Source organism: Hippocampus comes, unplaced genomic scaffold (assembly GCF_001891065.2).
Source record: "Hippocampus comes isolate QL1 unplaced genomic scaffold, H_comes_QL1_v1.1 scaffold51, whole genome shotgun sequence".
NCBI lineage: Eukaryota > Metazoa > Chordata > Actinopteri > Syngnathiformes > Syngnathidae > Hippocampus > Hippocampus comes.
In genome coordinates this window covers 642,306-658,764 of record NW_017805497.1, presented here as the reverse complement: position 1 = coordinate 658,764, position 16,459 = coordinate 642,306, and the positions used below count along the sequence as shown (strand labels likewise).

General features: G+C 43.3%; 1 protein-coding gene across 6 annotated transcripts; it reads right to left on the bottom strand.

Moving 5' to 3' along the window:
• Nucleotides 1-1,265: 1,265 nt before the first annotated feature.
• lcorl (ligand dependent nuclear receptor corepressor-like) lies at nt 1,266-15,817 on the bottom strand. 6 transcript variants are annotated; one of them, XM_019876642.1, is made up of 8 exons: nt 15,525-15,817; nt 14,709-14,774; nt 13,766-13,854; nt 13,516-13,642; nt 12,926-13,150; nt 12,718-12,787; nt 2,200-7,238; nt 1,266-2,105 (listed from the first exon to the last, which is right to left on the bottom strand). In XM_019876642.1, exons 1-8 carry the CDS (start codon nt 15,616-15,618, stop codon nt 2,098-2,100), a joined length of 5,718 nt encoding a protein of 1,905 aa, XP_019732201.1. In that variant the 5' UTR covers nt 15,619-15,817; the 3' UTR covers nt 1,266-2,097. The 6 variants fall into 6 exon arrangements, with proteins under 6 accessions (XP_019732201.1, XP_019732200.1, XP_019732202.1 ...); XM_019876641.1 differs by having other exon boundaries at nt 12,718-12,790; nt 15,525-15,815; XM_019876643.1 differs by having other exon boundaries at nt 12,718-12,790; nt 13,772-13,854; nt 15,525-15,812.
• Nucleotides 15,818-16,459: the final 642 nt, after the last annotated feature.

Here is a 16,459-nt window from a genome sequence, read left to right as displayed (position 1 = left end):
TGCAACATTTCAAAAATATTTGTAGTCTTTTACAGATTTTCATCTATGGCAGGTGGGTCTGGAACATATGCCAGGTTGACTATGTGTCCTGGATAATTATTTTAATCATGACGCTCATTTGGAATTTAGGGAAAAAACACCTTTATTCCTCCAAATACAGTCACAGTTGCATCTGTAAAGGACAGTATAAAACCACAAGAAAATATACAACAGAAGTTCAGCACCAGATTCTTTTGAGCGGGTTATTCCCCCCCCCCAAAAAAGGGTCATCACCCTAAAACGTGACCACAATGACATACATGGGTAGTCAGGCACACACTATTTTTATACAGAGATACAGTTAAAATAAATCTCACTCCAGGAAGGGGAGGGACGAACTTAAGTTCCATCCAAGATTAGTGTTAAGTCATCATTCATACATCTTGGACAAAAAGCATAGTGGGCCTCGATAGTCTCTGGAGGTCTCATGCTGGAAACAGAAGGCAATATCAAGCAGGAATTTGAAAGACCAACATCTCTCAACTGCATTTGAACAGGATATAATAATCCTTGTACATTCAAAGAAAACATTTAATGCTATGATTTAAAAAAACAAAACAAAACTGCTTTCGTTTGGGATTGAAAACTTTCATGTTCAGGGATGGCAGAGTAAACTAACATCAAGAATTTGTGAAACTTGTGTTCAAAATGGAGTGCACTAGTTGATTTAGTCTCAACAGGTTGCCATCGAAACGACATTAGCTACAAAATGCTCCAGGCAGCATTATTCTACTCAACACTGGCATTGAAAAAGGAGCTCAGAACATTCAGACTGCGCTTCTCCCATCTATCCATCTGTTATCCACTGTGGCCGTGCTAGAACCTATCCCAGCTGTCTGGCCAGTAGGCAGGTGACACCCTGAACTGGTTGCCAGCCAATTGCAGAGCACAAATAGACAAACAACCATTCACACTTAAACCAAGGACAAATTAAAGTGTTCAATTAACCTACCATGAACATTTTTTGGAATGCGGGAGGAAACTGGAGCACCCAGAGACACCTATGCAGGCATGGGGAGAACATGCAAATTCCACTCAGGAAGGCCGGAGCCCCGAATCAAACCCTCGACCTCTGCCCTGTGAGGCAGACGTGTCACCCAGCACTTGTCCCATCCCATTAAAATAACATTAGTCAGTTTAGGAAATTTTGTTCCAATTCCAATGCCCATCCTTCTACTGGTCACCTTGTACATCTACATAGCGACCACTAAAGTGACATCCCAGGCCATCGTGTACATCCATCTGTCAGTAATAAAATAATGACTATATACCGAAAGGGGAAAAAAAAAAAACATCTGGGTTTGTATTGCACCACATAGGATTCTCTACTTGTACAATAGGTGCTGGTAGTGGAACATAGGATGTGCAAAATATGGGGGAGGAATCTGAAAAGTGGGATTCCAAATCGCAAATGGGATAGTGCAAGAAGTACATCTAATGCTGGCAGTGTCCCATTTGTGACAGTAAATGCTTGGGTTGAAAATGACAAAAACAACACTTCATTGTAACAAAAAAAATAAAGTCTATGCAAGGAAAAAAAAAATGCATGAGGGCCAATTCCTTCATCGTTTTTGATGGTAAGACTGTCGTAACCTGGCATCGACATGTAGATAGATCAAAGGTTTAGACTATAAGATCAATGGATCTCAAATGTGTGTGTGTGGGGGGGGGGCAATAATAACTTTAAAAACCACGTGAACCTTTCTAGCTATTGTGTCTAAAAATGTGTTTGCTGAGTTTCAGGGGGAAGTGATGAAGAGGTATTTCTCAGGCAGAGTGCTGTCTTAGTCTTAATGCAGTCGGTCTTGGTCTTACTAACAGCTCTCCGGACAAGGCATGTATTATCAAAGAACAGTTTTTTTTTCAAAATGTCAAATCTCTTCTACGTATAAAAATAGTGCAACATCAAGCTTTTCTTAAGTTAGACTGCTACATAATTGCTGAGGGAAAGACTGAACCGTAGTGTAACGGTCAGTCCGTTCGGTCAGCTCAGTGTCCAAAGGCACCACAAAACACCACAGTCCAATTCCCACGAAGGACGAAGGCCTTGTGCGTCATCTAGCTTCCTGTCAGACAAGGAACACAATTCCAGATGGTTCTGGTTGGCTTACAATTGCAGTTCTTAGAAGTGGCATTCAGTAAAGGAAGGATGATACTTACCAAGCACAAAGTCGCACCACCTTGGCCCACTTAAGCCCTTCATCCGCGATTGTCGCAACTTTTTTGCTGGTGGCGGTTCAACAGACACAAGGCTGGGACATTTGCCCTTCTGCTCCCCCAAAGGCATTTCGTCCAGCTCCTGCAGCGATTCACAGGCTGAATCTATCAGTTTTGTAGATGCAGCCAGGCCATTTGCGTGGCCTTTTCTTTTCACAGCTTTGACGACTTCTACCAGTTGTCTGTTCTTTCGAGCAATCACAAATGCAGAGGCTGACTTATCCAGTGTCACGGTACAACAGTCCCACTCCTCTGCTGATATGTTGTCTGGAGAGTTGATCTTTTTCAAAAATACCCGGCATTCCTTCAGGGTCTCGGGATTCCAGGCTTTAGAGCGGATGTTCTGCTCTTTTGGTGTACCTACAGGCTCCTCGGATTGGGCTTTAGAACTGTTTTCCGAACATTCCGAAAACTCATCTTTCACTGGTTTCAATGCTTCCAGTTTTGGTTTAATTCCAATTGCCACTTCTGGCCCACGTGCAGTTATTTGCGTTTTTCTTTCCTTCTTTGCACACTCCCTTTCTTGTCGGGTCAGGAAGCGACTTTTTGCCCGAAGTCGTACGGCCTGGTATTTGCTCACGTGATGCCACCTTCTCGCGCCTCGGCTGGGCACACCCCTTTTACTACTGCGACTGAAGAGTCGCTGCCTAATGTTGTGAATTGATTGAGCTTCCTTAATTTTCGTCAACCTTTTTTGAGCCTTTTCATGTTGGGCAGGACTCTTTGGCAACATTTTGGCAAACTTCTTGAGATGTCTGCGAAGTCGTTCTGCCTGAGGACTTTGGCACTTGACGCCATGTTTGCTGGCAGAGCGAGGGAAGTGCATGACTTCGTAACGATTGCGAGCGCTCGTCCTCTTGACGATAGCCAGTGACTGCGTCTCTGTGGTCTCCATAAACCAGGAACCGAGTTGCTGCATGCTACAGGATCTGGGTCTAGAAGGAGGGCAGTTGAACAGTGATTGAACCACTGAAGAATGTTTGGACTTGGCGACAGATGAACCGGTTCCTTCGGTGTCGACTTTGAATCGGAGGTCTACCCTGTGGTTCTCTATGGCGTCTGAGACCCAGGTGTCTGACATGAGCTGAATGCGTCTGGCAAGCGCTTGGTTCAAGGTCTCCTGTTCAGCTGAAGCTGCCCACCAACGAAGTGTCTCCTCTGGAGCAAAGATTGAGTCTAAAGAAACACCCGCCGCTCGAGCGAGAGCCTGCGAGATGTTCTTCCGCTCCTGTTCGCAACGGTGCCTTTTCACAGTCGAATGTTCTCCTCTAGTCTCTTTTTCTTGTTTTCTTTTATTGCAGGCCTTGCTCAGCAGGAGTTGTTTGGAGCGCCGTAACAGAGCGTTACTGTGACTGTATGCTCGAGTTGTGGAGGTGGCAACAGCATGCAAAAAATAAATTGAGGGCTTGCTCACTCTTTTTGAATGGCGCACAGCTAAAGGTTGATTGAGTCCTTTGTTACTAGGTTTACTTTCGGATTCTCTTTGTTCCTCCGGTTGCAAGTTGTGGCTAACTGATTGACAAGTGACTGTCTTGGACTCTTTGGCACTTTGAAAGTCTGTGAGGAGTGCTTTCCTGTTCTTTTGTGGAGCGGGAGCATCCTTCTCAATCAAAATTTTACGTTGCTTGGGCGACACTGTGGTAACAGTGACAGAGATTCCTGAGATTTTCACTTTTGCTGGTCTACCTGGTTTCCTCAAAGGTAAAGCCTTCTCTCCTTTCTGGCATTTAATCTTACTGCTCGGGTGCTGTGGAGCTTCTTTGACATGGTGGGCAGAATGTAACCCCTCGGGAAATTCTGGTGATCCCATTTTGAGATGACCTGAATTTAGTTTTGAGTTTTGTGTTCCATTCGCGTTGTTTTTAAGACCTACTGCTCGACATGCGTCTCGGAATTCTGTTTGGAGCTGATCAAAGCTCTCAGAAACCATTCGTTTGTTTCGTCTTGAACGGCCGTAGACAACAGTTATTTTCAGGTTCTTGTTGACATTCTCCTCTGGGTCTGCAGATACATTTGCCGCGTTTGTCCCTGTCGCTGCATGTTCAGGCTTCTGTTTACGTGGTCGACCGATTGGCCGCTTGGCTTTCTGTTCCAGATGTGGCCCCAGTTTCTTTGGCCGGCCTGGGCGTCTCTTCAGAGGAGTGATTTCATGGAATGATTGCAAGTCGCCCGGTGATCGGCTTGCCGTTCTGAATGGATTCTTAGGTGGCGTAACTTCACCTGATCTCTTCGACCCTATTTTGGGGGAGGTAGACTTAGGTGAAGGAGTACATTTTCCGGGTGATGTCTTGGGTGATGAGGAGAGGGACGTAGCTGGTGAAGAACAGCGCATAAATGGAGCAGAAGCTGACTCAGCTGATGAAGAACCTGACTTTAGTGGTGTAGCAGTGGACTCGGGCGATGAGGAAAACAACTTGACGGGTGAGGATCCCAACTTTGGGGGAGAAGCAGACCTCGGTGTTGAGAGCGCTTGCTTGGCTGGTGAAGAACCTGACTTTGGTCGCTGCGAAGGAGAAGACTTTGTTGAGGGTCCTACATGTTGAAAAGAAGAGGTAGTGGATTTGTGAGTCGGCCTGATGTGTGGCATGGCGCATTCAGTCATCTGGCTTTGCTTCTTCTCTGGTGTCCCTGCCCAGGAGGACTCTTTGTAGGGGTCAAAGGGTTCCTCTGCTTGTGCATTTGAGCCAGACCTTGCCGACTTTAGACTATATACAATACCATCTTTATTTTTTACCGGTGATACAAACATTAACCTGATTGGGCTGGTGTATTGGACTGGAGAGGTACAACAATTGTGAGCACAGGTAGCAGACCTGGTAGTAACCCCGACATTTTGGTATTGGAGCCTTCTTGATGCGGTAGTTTTGTCTGATGGTCTTTTTGAATGTGGTTGTGTTTCTTCTGAAGGTCTGGCAGTGGGCATTGTCTTTTCAACTGCTTGAGTTTGTCGCACGTCCCGACTTTGCTCTTCTGATTCTGTATGCGATGAACAGTGTCCTTCTCTACTAATTGATGTCAATTTGTCAGGGAGATTCGATACTTTGGTTTTTGATTCAAGTTGGGCATCATTACCATCTATATTTTTTCGTAAGACATCTGAGGTGGTCGATGTGAAAACATTTTTAGCCTTACTTCTCTGATTGAATATACTTTCAGAGAAACAAGCGGCAAAGAACGTCTTCTTCGTTGCTGTGACATAAGAGGAGAAGCGCTGTGGAGGGACGATGTTTCTCCGTGACCTCCTTGACTCATTGGAGGGGGATTTTTGACCTTGATGACTATCTGTAATGGTAGCATGATTTTGATCTTCAACTGGTCCACTATCACACTCATCAGTGCCACAGCCTTGATCAGACGGGGCGTTTTCAAGAATTATGGCATCATATAGTGCACTCACCTTGTCCGTTTGGCAATTCCTCACCTGTGACTGCTCAATGTCATCTTGTGAACAATGGTTGCACAATTTTGTTTGCAGGTCATGGGACATTGTTTGCTTTGGATCTCTTTCCTCTTTAGATTGTTCTCTTTCCTTTGTTTCATTTTTTACTTCATTCATGTCACTTTCAGGAGTGATAATATTCAGCAGTACCCCCGTAACTCTTTGATAGTCCATATTTAATCCTGTTTCTCTCTCCTCTTCCGGCGTCACGTTTGAGTCCAACAAAGTGCTACATGTATTTACAGCACCATGACCATCTTTTAATGGTGATCTCTTTGCTTGTGATGACTTTCTCCTATTGTAGGGCATGTTAAACATTGCAAGCTCTCGTTTGATTTGCAAGCTTTGCCTTCGCATTGTGGCACCATCGGCAGGTGTGGCCAAAGCAGCAAGCACTTCCTGGCGACGGCGCAAGCGCGTATTAGGTGACTTGGGATCTTTGTTATCATGCCGATTAAACAGCTCACTGAGGTTATAGTCGCTGGCGCTGCGTGTATGAAGCACTGTGGTGATAATTTCAGTCAGAAGGGCATCAGCAGGAAATTTCATGTTCTGGCCAGTTGGTGAATCCAGCTGCTCCTGTTCAGAAGCATCAATGGGTGACGAGAGCAGAGATGGGTCCTTCTCTGGAGGTTTGATGGTATCAAGTTTTTCGCTGAAGCGGTTCACAACATCCTGCAGTGAAGTCACATTTGGGTTCTTCTCAGCTTGGCTATTTCTTGGAGTCGAAGACTGAACAAGCTCCACTGTTTTTGCTGCATCCACAGCTACCTCCTGGTGAGTTCCTGGAAGATCTTTAACCATGGGGGCAGCTTCCTCGTCCTGGTTATGGTGGAGCAGGGACGGTGGCATTTCATCGTTTAATTTATCAATATCTGAGGAGATTGGAGACAGGGGTGGAGGAGAAGGGCTCTGCTCCCTATTCAGGACAGGAGGAGGGGGCTCACAATCTCCTGTTGTTTTCTTAAGATGGGTCACACAGGTGTGGTTTGTAACACATAAATAAGAGCGGGGTTGTTGATTACAGCGGATGGAAGAGCAAGGACCAAATGAGCACATTAAGTTGTTGATGGGATCTGAAGGCGGATCTTGGCTAGTAGTACAGTGGAGCTTCTTAGGGCAAATTTGAGTGCAAGTACGTATCCTACAATTTTGCATACAGCTGTCATTTAGGTCCAATGGCACTACACCCTCACAGCCTTTTAAAGGTAAGTCTCTTGTATGGCCCGCTGTGCTTCCACCATCTTGATGACCACAATTCGGTGAAGAAGAGTTGAATGAATGAATGCTTCCGGCTTCACACTCATTAAGGGCATCATCATCTGCACGTAATCCACAGTGACAGCCGTGAGTTTCTGTTGGAATGTGTTTGTGGGCAGGGGGTGAGAGACATTTTTCCTTGTGTGCCAACTTCAGCATCTGGTAGAGTAAGGAACAATGGGCCGGACAGAGGGAGCTAAGGACAACATAAAGTGCAGATTGCGGGTGGCGCTTCCTCTGTTCTAAATCTTCCAATTCTTCTTTATCCATAGTAGATGGGCAGCTAGGGGCAAAATACAAAGGAATTAGTTAGTAGTTTTGAACAACGTAATTGTACAGAATACCTAGTCTGACTATGATATCATGTTTCTCTTAAGGCCCAATTGATAGATTTTATTAATTTTTTTTTTTTTAGGCCGATGCCGATTCCTATTTGGCAGAATAACATTTTGGCCTATTAATTAAAAAGTGACTAAAAGTTGTTGGGTCTCCTAACTCTGACCCATATGAATTAAATGCAGAACATTATTTGACTGGTCTAAAAAAATAAAATAAAATAAAAATGTCCTTTAGTATGGGTTCAACTTTACAAAATCTGCCCCTTTTTTTTTGTTGCCGCTAATTTTTAGCCAATCAAATGAGCCGACAGATGAATCAGTAGAGCCCTCTTTCCAGTAAACATTTACTGCACATGTCGTGTATTCTTTTCAGCCTTTTCACTAACCCGTGATTTGACAAACGTCAATCAATAATAACGGATTTCCATTCTTGCATAATATAAATGCATTTTCCCACATTTCTTAATTAAAAAAAAAACAAACAAGTTGGTCCTTTTGTCAAGTCACCAGATAATTAGATGCACACAGGTAGAAATGGCCCACAAATGTATTGCAACATTACCAGTCTGGCTACGAATTTGAATCGGTAAAAAATTCGGACAAGTTGGCAGTTTTTTGAGAGCTGTTTTATTGAGTTGCAGAAGGCAAATTAACATTCTGCTAAACACAGCAGGAATGATTGTAGAAACGCTCAAACCTCCTTTTGTACAGCACTTTCACCTACAATCTTAACAGATCAACAAACTAATGTTCAAGTCAACGGTTAAATCGGGTCATGACAAAGATTTCCCACTAAACACGATCAAATAACATTTTTGAAATGCGATACCATTTCCAAAATCTTAGGTTAAGTTTGAATTAAGAACTTGTCAGGGTTGGACTAGTCTAAATTCAATACAGCACTTTAAGATGCCTGCTTGAGGTATGATGGCATCGTTACATTACCAGTAGATATGCTGGTATATATTTTTATCCTTCATGGATACACAGATATGAGTAAGATTAATTTTGATGCTATAGTGAAAGTGTACAGTGAAATTAAAACAGAAACCGTAAGAGAATTATGTACTACTCAATTCTCCATGTTTGGACTTGCAACAGGTTCTTCCAAAAGTTGTTACATTCTAGTGTTCCTTTTGATTTTCTACTAATCACTCAATAATCACAAAATCACAACATTCATGGGTCTCATTTGGGGATGAAATTAAATACAGCGGGTTAACATTTCAAAGCATTCATGCAATTTTCGCAATACACATTTGACATTAAATTTAAGTGCTCTTTTACAAACCAACACGTACAAGCTAACTAGTAAAACTCAGTTTTCAAGCACAAATGCAACTAACATGTACCACACATAAAAGGTTTCCAGAGACATGATTTGAATTCCACATAGTGCACAGGTGTCAAACTCAAGGCCCGCCACATCATTTTATGTGGCCCGCAGAAGCAAATCATGTCAACTTCCATGATCTGTGCTAAAACCTGAACCAAAATTTTAAATTATGAGCTGTAATAAGTAACGGTGAGATTTCACTTTTTTTACCGTAACTTGAACAATTATTTTACTATTATCCTTGACTTCTCATTTCAAAATTATTAATCCAACAATTTGTTGTGTACAGGTATATTAATAATACGATGAGATAATTAAACATTCATTTCGTTTCACTGTCATACCAGCCCTCTGAGGGAAGCCATAACTACAAAGTGGCCCACAACCAAAATGAGTTTGACACCCCTGTCATAGTGCAATAACACTTATGCATAAATGGCAGAATTCTGTTCGATTTACCACCAGGGAACGGGGAAAATAATTAAGATGGTAATCTCAAATGTACTGCAATGAATCACTCAGCTGTCTGTTTCTCAAGAGGTGGTTCGGCTTTGTTTACAAACAGAGTTGTTCATATAGTAGCAAGGAAAGTAAAAAAAAAAAAGACATTTGTGACATGGTGTAGTCACAGTCACTGAGGTTGAAGAAAGATCAAGAACATTCAGAAGTGGAGATAATCAGTATCAGAGTAGAATCTGATGGGTCTTATTTAAAGCACATCCAAAGATTAACGAGACTGTAAACCTAATGGCAAAATCAAGGCAGATCTGTAAACGCCACAGTGTTCAATAAAACCATTAAAAGCGTAGTATGTGTCAGAGATGGGAATACGTGTAGACATTGTTCCTTGAGACCGACGGTGGTGAATACAAAAAAAATTCAGACACTGGGCTCTTGGCAAATTAAGTTCAGAGGTATATGTGGCAAAGAGGTTCGATAAAGAGGCGTGCAGGCTGACATCACAGCAAACAGACGTAGCGAAACAGCTTGTTGTTGGTAACCCTGAACTGAACTGCTGCTTTGGTATTAGCGCTCTTGCTGCGGTTGCCGGAGATCGGTCCATCTCAAGGACAGACAAGACGAGAAAAGACAGCAACAACCATTCCAGTGAAACCATTTCCAAGACAGAAGCCTGTGGGCCCTTTACATTGAGTCAAGCCACTGTCACACTGCCAGCCATCACCACAATCAGGTAATCACAATTAGGCCTATCGATTTATACGCACAATACACAAAGTCATTTTGTCTTGAATGCCATCTCCCAATCACCACTGTCGAAGTAAACTGCACGCTTGTGTGGAACATATGGTCCCGTCAAATAGACATTTTGAAGCAGCAGTCACGTATGAGGTTGTACAGTAATGCAGCTACAGTAGCAACATTAGTCAATATCTGAGGTCATAAAACATCTTTAACAATACACATATACAATAACATCGTATACCCAAGCTTATCAGTGCACATTTGAAAACATGCTACACAAAATGCATTCCCACTAGAAAGGAAAATAACAACTCAAGACAACACATGGCTTTTCTTTTTAAACACTAGTCTTTTTCAACAAAAACCCACATTAAAATCCCAGTAGTTAACAATATACAATCTTCCTGCTTGCAGAGTTTTATAACAATAATTACAATGAGAGTTTATTGTTATGATGGCTCTAAGTCACTTCAATGGCCTTGGTCAGATACCCAGAGAGAGAAAGAGAGAGAGAGATAGAGAGAGAGAGAAAGCTGCAAATGACAATCATCATTGTGTCATTAACAAGGAGCTTTAAGAATTAAGTCAAACCTGAAGAACCTATTTAGTTTCCTAACAGCTAACTAACACTGGAGTCATTGTTTTACTGTCACTGTGTTTCAGTCATTTGATCTTGGAAAATATCAAGTCATATTTTATTGATGGGTGGTTGAAAGGACCATAACCAAAAAAGACCTCGATCAGCATTTCCAGTGACCGTACAAGATTTCTGAGCTGAGTAATTTGGAACATATGCCGGAACTAAAACCAATCATCTATTCTATTCCATCATAAACTGTTTTTGAGGATTGTCTAAAATATGAAATTCATTTCCAGAGAATAAAAATCCTTGTTTTAAATAGAAAACACCAGGCCCAAAGTACCCGCCACCACATTGGTGGTTCCATTAAAGTCCAGGACCAAATCGCAGAAACACAGCAGAAAGTATGACTATCAAAAACAGACTCACAGTTTAACCTGAATGATATTTCCATGTATTTGTAAAGGCATGTGTTGCGTTTTAGCAAGATCCCATGAAAACATTTATCTTGTAAGAGGTGGTAGGTTCAAGAGTTGAGGAGTTCTGCACGTGTTTCTTTCTTTCTTTTTTTTGTCTAGAACAACTTTGCAGCAGCAGGTGAGGCAAGAGTCCCTGAGTTAGTGGAACCGGGCGAGAACAAGCTGGCAGATTTCTTCTTGGGTGGATTTTTCAGTGTTCCACTACGCTCTTTTACTTTGTATTCCAGTGTGCTGTGGGGTACCCCATAAATTCCTTGGGCCTTAGATACGCTCATGCGGCCGGCCGTCACCATAGTGATGGCTTCCTCCATCAGTTCGTGATCATACTGGCGGTATCTTCCGCGTTTCTTTCTCGGTTGCTTGTCTTTGTCGCGGCGGTCAGCTCCCTCCTCGGAATCATCCAATGAGGAGCAGCGCTGTATCAGGCGAAGAGGTGACTGGTTGGCACTTCCTGCACAGCCGTGTGGCAGGAAAGGTGATCTGAGTTTGACGAAAGACAAAGGTCTGGCAGTGGTGGTCGATACATTGGCAGCGCCTTCCGTTGGTGAGGTACGGCGGTTTTCAGTAGTAGTGTGAATCTCAGCCGGGGCTAACCTGCTATGATTGGACATGGAGCGGACCTGAGGGATACGAAGGGGTGTGGGTGCCTCGAGACTGGGAGTGGGGCTTGAAGGGGGTTGGAGAGCATCCCTGAGCTGGGGAAAAGAGTGGGGGAGGGTCCCCTGTAGACCACTTGACTGATACAAGGGGAGGGAGGATGGCGGGAAACTGAGCTCTCCGTTCTCCTCTGCATCTCCTCCAATTTCAGCCCGCTCGGCCCAAGCTGCCACCTTCTGCAGAACGAGACGGGCTTCGCCGCCAAGCATCGATGGCGTCGTGCTGTAGCATGTCATTTCCTCCCTGAAATCTCTGTTGCTTTGTGACCCTGGGTGCAGCGCTCCCAAGCGGCCTTCTGAGCAGTCTTCCAGGCCTTGCCTCAGGGTGTGGAGGGGAATTCCGTATAGCAATGCAGCGCGCTGCTCTTGCAGCCTTCCTGAGCGTATATCCTTCAAGGCCTTGGACAGCAGCCCCTCAGACAGCTCCAAACTCCTCTCAATGTACTCCTTCTGCCTGAGCAGCCTCCTAGGGATGGGAGGACCAAACAGCAGGGTCAGGATGGAGATGATGGAGATTTGGTGTGATTTGGGCAAAGGGGGGGAGGGGTCCACTCCTTTATGCCTTGTTGGTAACATCACTGCCTGTTATTGCATGCCTGTAAGCAGCCTCTGTCTGGACCCTTACACACATACAGGGTGTTGCCGCTGCAGTTTTGTTATCCTTCAGTGACAGTCTTTATCATGTACACGTTAAGTGGAGGAATCAGATTCATAACTGGATTGGTTGAAAAGAAAATGGATTCCTGATAGGAGATTGTAATGCAAGTCTCATAAGTGTACAATCCTGGGCTTTTGGCATTTGTTAAAATACTGTGCCAATGCTGTGACGTTACCGCTCAAGAGATAGAAGAGTTAACCCCATTTAACCAAATTCAAAGTAGACCACCACAAATTAGAAGAGCCGTGGTACAGCCAATCAAAGAGTGCGTACCCATCAAGAATCTAAAACATACTTAGCTGCCCAACCAAAATGAACGTGAGAAAATTGGCACTCTCTCACTTGGTTTTGGAGAAGACTTTTTTACAAATCAACAAAATACCCGTATCACGTCAAATCAGTGTCTTTCCATAGGAACTGCAATAGCACAGCTTCCGCTCGTCTTTCAACACAAGGTTCAATACCAGCTATTTAGTACAAATAAGGAGTCAAATCTGTCATAAACTTCTTACCCTGAGGCTTTGACGTTAGATGAAGTTGTTGAGCTGGCGGCGTTCTTTTTGGAGAGGTCGAGCACCCCATCTGCTGCAGGAAAATTCAAGTTCAGAGAGAATGATGGGATTTTATCTATCTATCTATACATCCATGTCAAAAGCCACATAATTCAAAATTTAAACATGACACCCGGAATTATTGGGATTTTTAAAGATTGCCACTAACCTGCGTCAGATTCCTTTTCTATTACTCCCGGAGTTCGGTTTATGGTCAGGTCCAAGGGGGCATCTAACGTTTCAGATAAAGGCGAGGAGATCCTGGTTGTAACATCCATTGAATTGGTGTGGAGTAGGCACTTGGATGCATACTCCATGGCAAACTGGTGAATCATCTTCTTCATCAGCTCCTCCGCAATCCGAGGGATACTGGCATCACAGCGTGGAGACACATCTGTCCAAGGCAATGAAAATCCAGTTCCAATAAATGTTTTCACCATCTCAAGGTAATTCACATGTCAATAATGTCTTACAATTCAGAATTCAGACCTAAAATTCTCTGATAAAGTTGGACAGAATTTCCGACGTCCAACTGTTGTCATCGGAAACTTCTGCAGAACTTGACAATCTTCAACAAATACTGTGAATCTTTAGCTCTGTAATAATGTATTTAACTTTATATACATGTATGACAAATAAGAAAGATAAAATCTTGCTTAAAACGTTGCCCTAACAGTTCATACATCTTAAGACAGTCTGACTCCGGAATACAAAACAGAATGAGAAGTTGTGTCCAAACTTGTGGCTGGTCAAACTCACCTTTTTTGTGGAACACAGCTTGAAGGAACTTGTGAGCTGTGTGGTTGTTCTCAGAGATGGTTGGAGCTTGACATGGAGAAAAATCAGAGGGGGAGGAGAGGGGTGATGTGGTTGCAGGTGCTGGATCCTATACAAAATAAAATGAATTATAATAAATACAAAATAAAATTTAAAAAGAAGCAAGTAGAAAATGTATGAAAGCGCACTACTCGGATAATAAGTTATGAACAATCGCCAATCCAATTCTTACACTGACTTTTTCCAGAGGAAGGTTGCAGAATGAGCAGTGAGAGCAGTTTGCCTCTGGAGACCAGTCAACCACCTCTTCGGGTTCACAGTCTGAAAGCCAACGACAACAAAAAAAGGAATGAACAAAGACGAGGGGCTGTATCTAACCACCTATGCAGTGTTTCTCAACCTTTATGAGCCACTGCATAGAATTATATCGGAAAAATGTCACAAAAACTAAATGAAGGTAATTGTATAATTTCTGTCATCTCATGGAAGACCATTTAATTGTTCTGCCTGCCACTATACATCACTCGCATAGAATGATGAACAAAGATATGCTGCTCTGCGTAAATAAATAACGTTCTGACCAATTACATAAAATTGGATAACTTCCTCCAGCACACCAAATGGATGACCTCTCAAGACAATGATGTGCTGCGATACATCCATCGATTTTCTGATCAGCTGATCATCACAAGGTCCGCGGGGTGCACTGGAGCCTATCCCAGCTGTCTTCGGGCAGTAGGCAGGGGACACCCTGAACTGGTTGCCAGCCAATCTCAGGGCACACATAGACAAACAACCATTCGCACTCACAATCACACCTAGGGACTATTTAGAGTGTTCTATTAACCTGCCATGCATGTTTTTGGAACGTGGGAGGCAACCAGAGTATCCGGAAAAAAACCACGCAGGCACGAGGAGAACATGCAAAATCCACACAGGAAGGCCGGAACTGGAATCGAACCCCGCACCTCTGCACGGTAAGGCCAACGCGCTAACCACTTGGCCACCGGGCCGCCTGTGCTGCGATACAGTGGCTAGGAATTATCACTATGTCCAACTCTGTATAGTTTTCTTTGGCATACTGTGACATAAGTGTGTATTGACCAAATTTGTGCAAAAATATAATACAACTAACTTTTGAAAAAAAAAATCTGTCAAGTTAAACAAAGACCCACCATCAAATAAGTTAAGGTCTCTTGTCAGCATAGACCCATATATTCCCTCCAGGATGCTTTCAAACCCTGCAACATAAAACCACAAAAAAACAGGGTATACTCAATTTCCTCAATAATAATAAAATATGCTGCAAATCCGCTGCTCGTTTCAGTTACAGGTTAACAATTTGGCCATGTCTTCATCAATACCATTATTGTCCTGTTCGTTAAATGGCCTTAGACATTTCACATATTTATTGTTTCTTAAACACAAGTACAAAAACGGCGAACATACTATGGACATGCCATGTAACGTTGCCAGCTTCCTTTTTTTAACATGGCTACAACACAATTATTGAAATACGTCTTCTCGTGTACTATATATATCAAAGTATACTTTAGCTGCTTTATCACAGCCATAATCCCCCATCCCCCAATATTAGCAGGGTGTTCGCGTTTCTAATTATCCGGTGCACAATAAGCCTTGAGTGTCAATTACATAGAGCAAATGGCATATTTTACGACACACCTTTATGCATCGTGTGGAGTAACCTCTCAAATACAGTCACAGGTCGAAAACAAGTCGTGTTTATGGACGTTGGTGAGGGCACAAAGAGAATGTGTCAACTAGCCAGCTGGTACATCCTAGCCTGTCAGTTTAAGTTGTTGCCCACCTATGAGGTTGGCGCTAGCTTGCTAGCTCGCCACCTAGCTAGCCGGCTAGTTACTAGCTACCGAGTAACATAGCCGGGTGGAGCAAACCTCTTTATGTCGGACCAGCGCTCCTTGCGGTGTATTGTTTTTTTTGGAAGCAAGTAAACAACACGGAGATCATACCGACGCAGTGGATCAGCTTGCATCGCCAAGAGTCAAGTTCCCGCCGAAAGCCTTTTCTTTCTGCCGTGCACTTGGAGCACGGCACGGCCGCCATTCTGCGTCCTTCCCCCCCTCTCTCTCCGTCTTGACGTCGACTGAGTTAAAAAAAAAAAAAAAAAAAGAAGTGGTGGACGAAGCCTCCGGGACCGAAAAGGCAAGCTCCGGAGTGAGGTAGGTGGCTTCTGCTCACAGATGCATTCTTACACATTGCCACTTGGAGGAGACACACACAAGCCGTTTGCTCCAGGTCTCAGGATGGCCAATTTGTTTTCATCAAGTTATGGGTTCCCGAAGCAGGCTAGTAATAAAAAACTAATAAAAAAAATCGCGAGACGCTCTTGGTTTTTAGTCAGGGTGTAGCTAGTCATTTGGGGAGCTAAACGCAAATATAATCATGGGGCCCCCACCTTAATGCACTGACAAAAGATGATGTTCCTTTAACTCGCCTTTGCTTCAAGATGTCAATCATAATCCCAGGTGCGGTTGATTTTACCTCTCTCCCTTAATGTCTTTTTTAGGTATGGAGATGCGGTAAATCAGACAAAAGTCACGTCTCAACTCTCCACACAAAGGTGACTGTTCTCATATAGCAAGCAGCAGCAAGCTAACTCTCTTTCGTCCTTTCATGTCTATAAACCCTTTGAATCAGAAACATGCCCTTCCAATTTCGTGGCTCGGTTATTGAAGATTCACTCGATCGTGCATTTCGATTTGTGACCACAACTTAGTTTTACCTCGCTATTTTGGCACATTGTCTCTTTCTGCTTTCTCAGTCAGACCAGTCAATTTTTTTGTGGGACATGTTTTATGATCTTAGTTATACTGTTTGGTGCTCTCTACCGTCTTTGTTACTGATTTGTTGCTTTACTATTGTATACCGTATATTAGTTGCTCCA

Bases quoted from the DNA above. Each gene is read 5' to 3' on its own strand.
- lcorl (XM_019876641.1), bottom strand. From the start codon at position 15,618: ATGGCGGCCGTGCCGTGCTCCAAGTGCACGGCAGAAAGAAAAGGCTTT. The intron at 14,775-15,524 runs GTATGATCTCCG...TTTATGTTGCAG, and splicing joins CAAGCTGATCCACTGCGTCG to GGTTTGAAAGCATCCTGGAG. The intron at 12,791-12,925 runs GTTAGTGGCAAT...ATTTTCCTGCAG, and splicing joins AGAAAAGGAATCTGACGCAG to CAGATGGGGTGCTCGACCTC.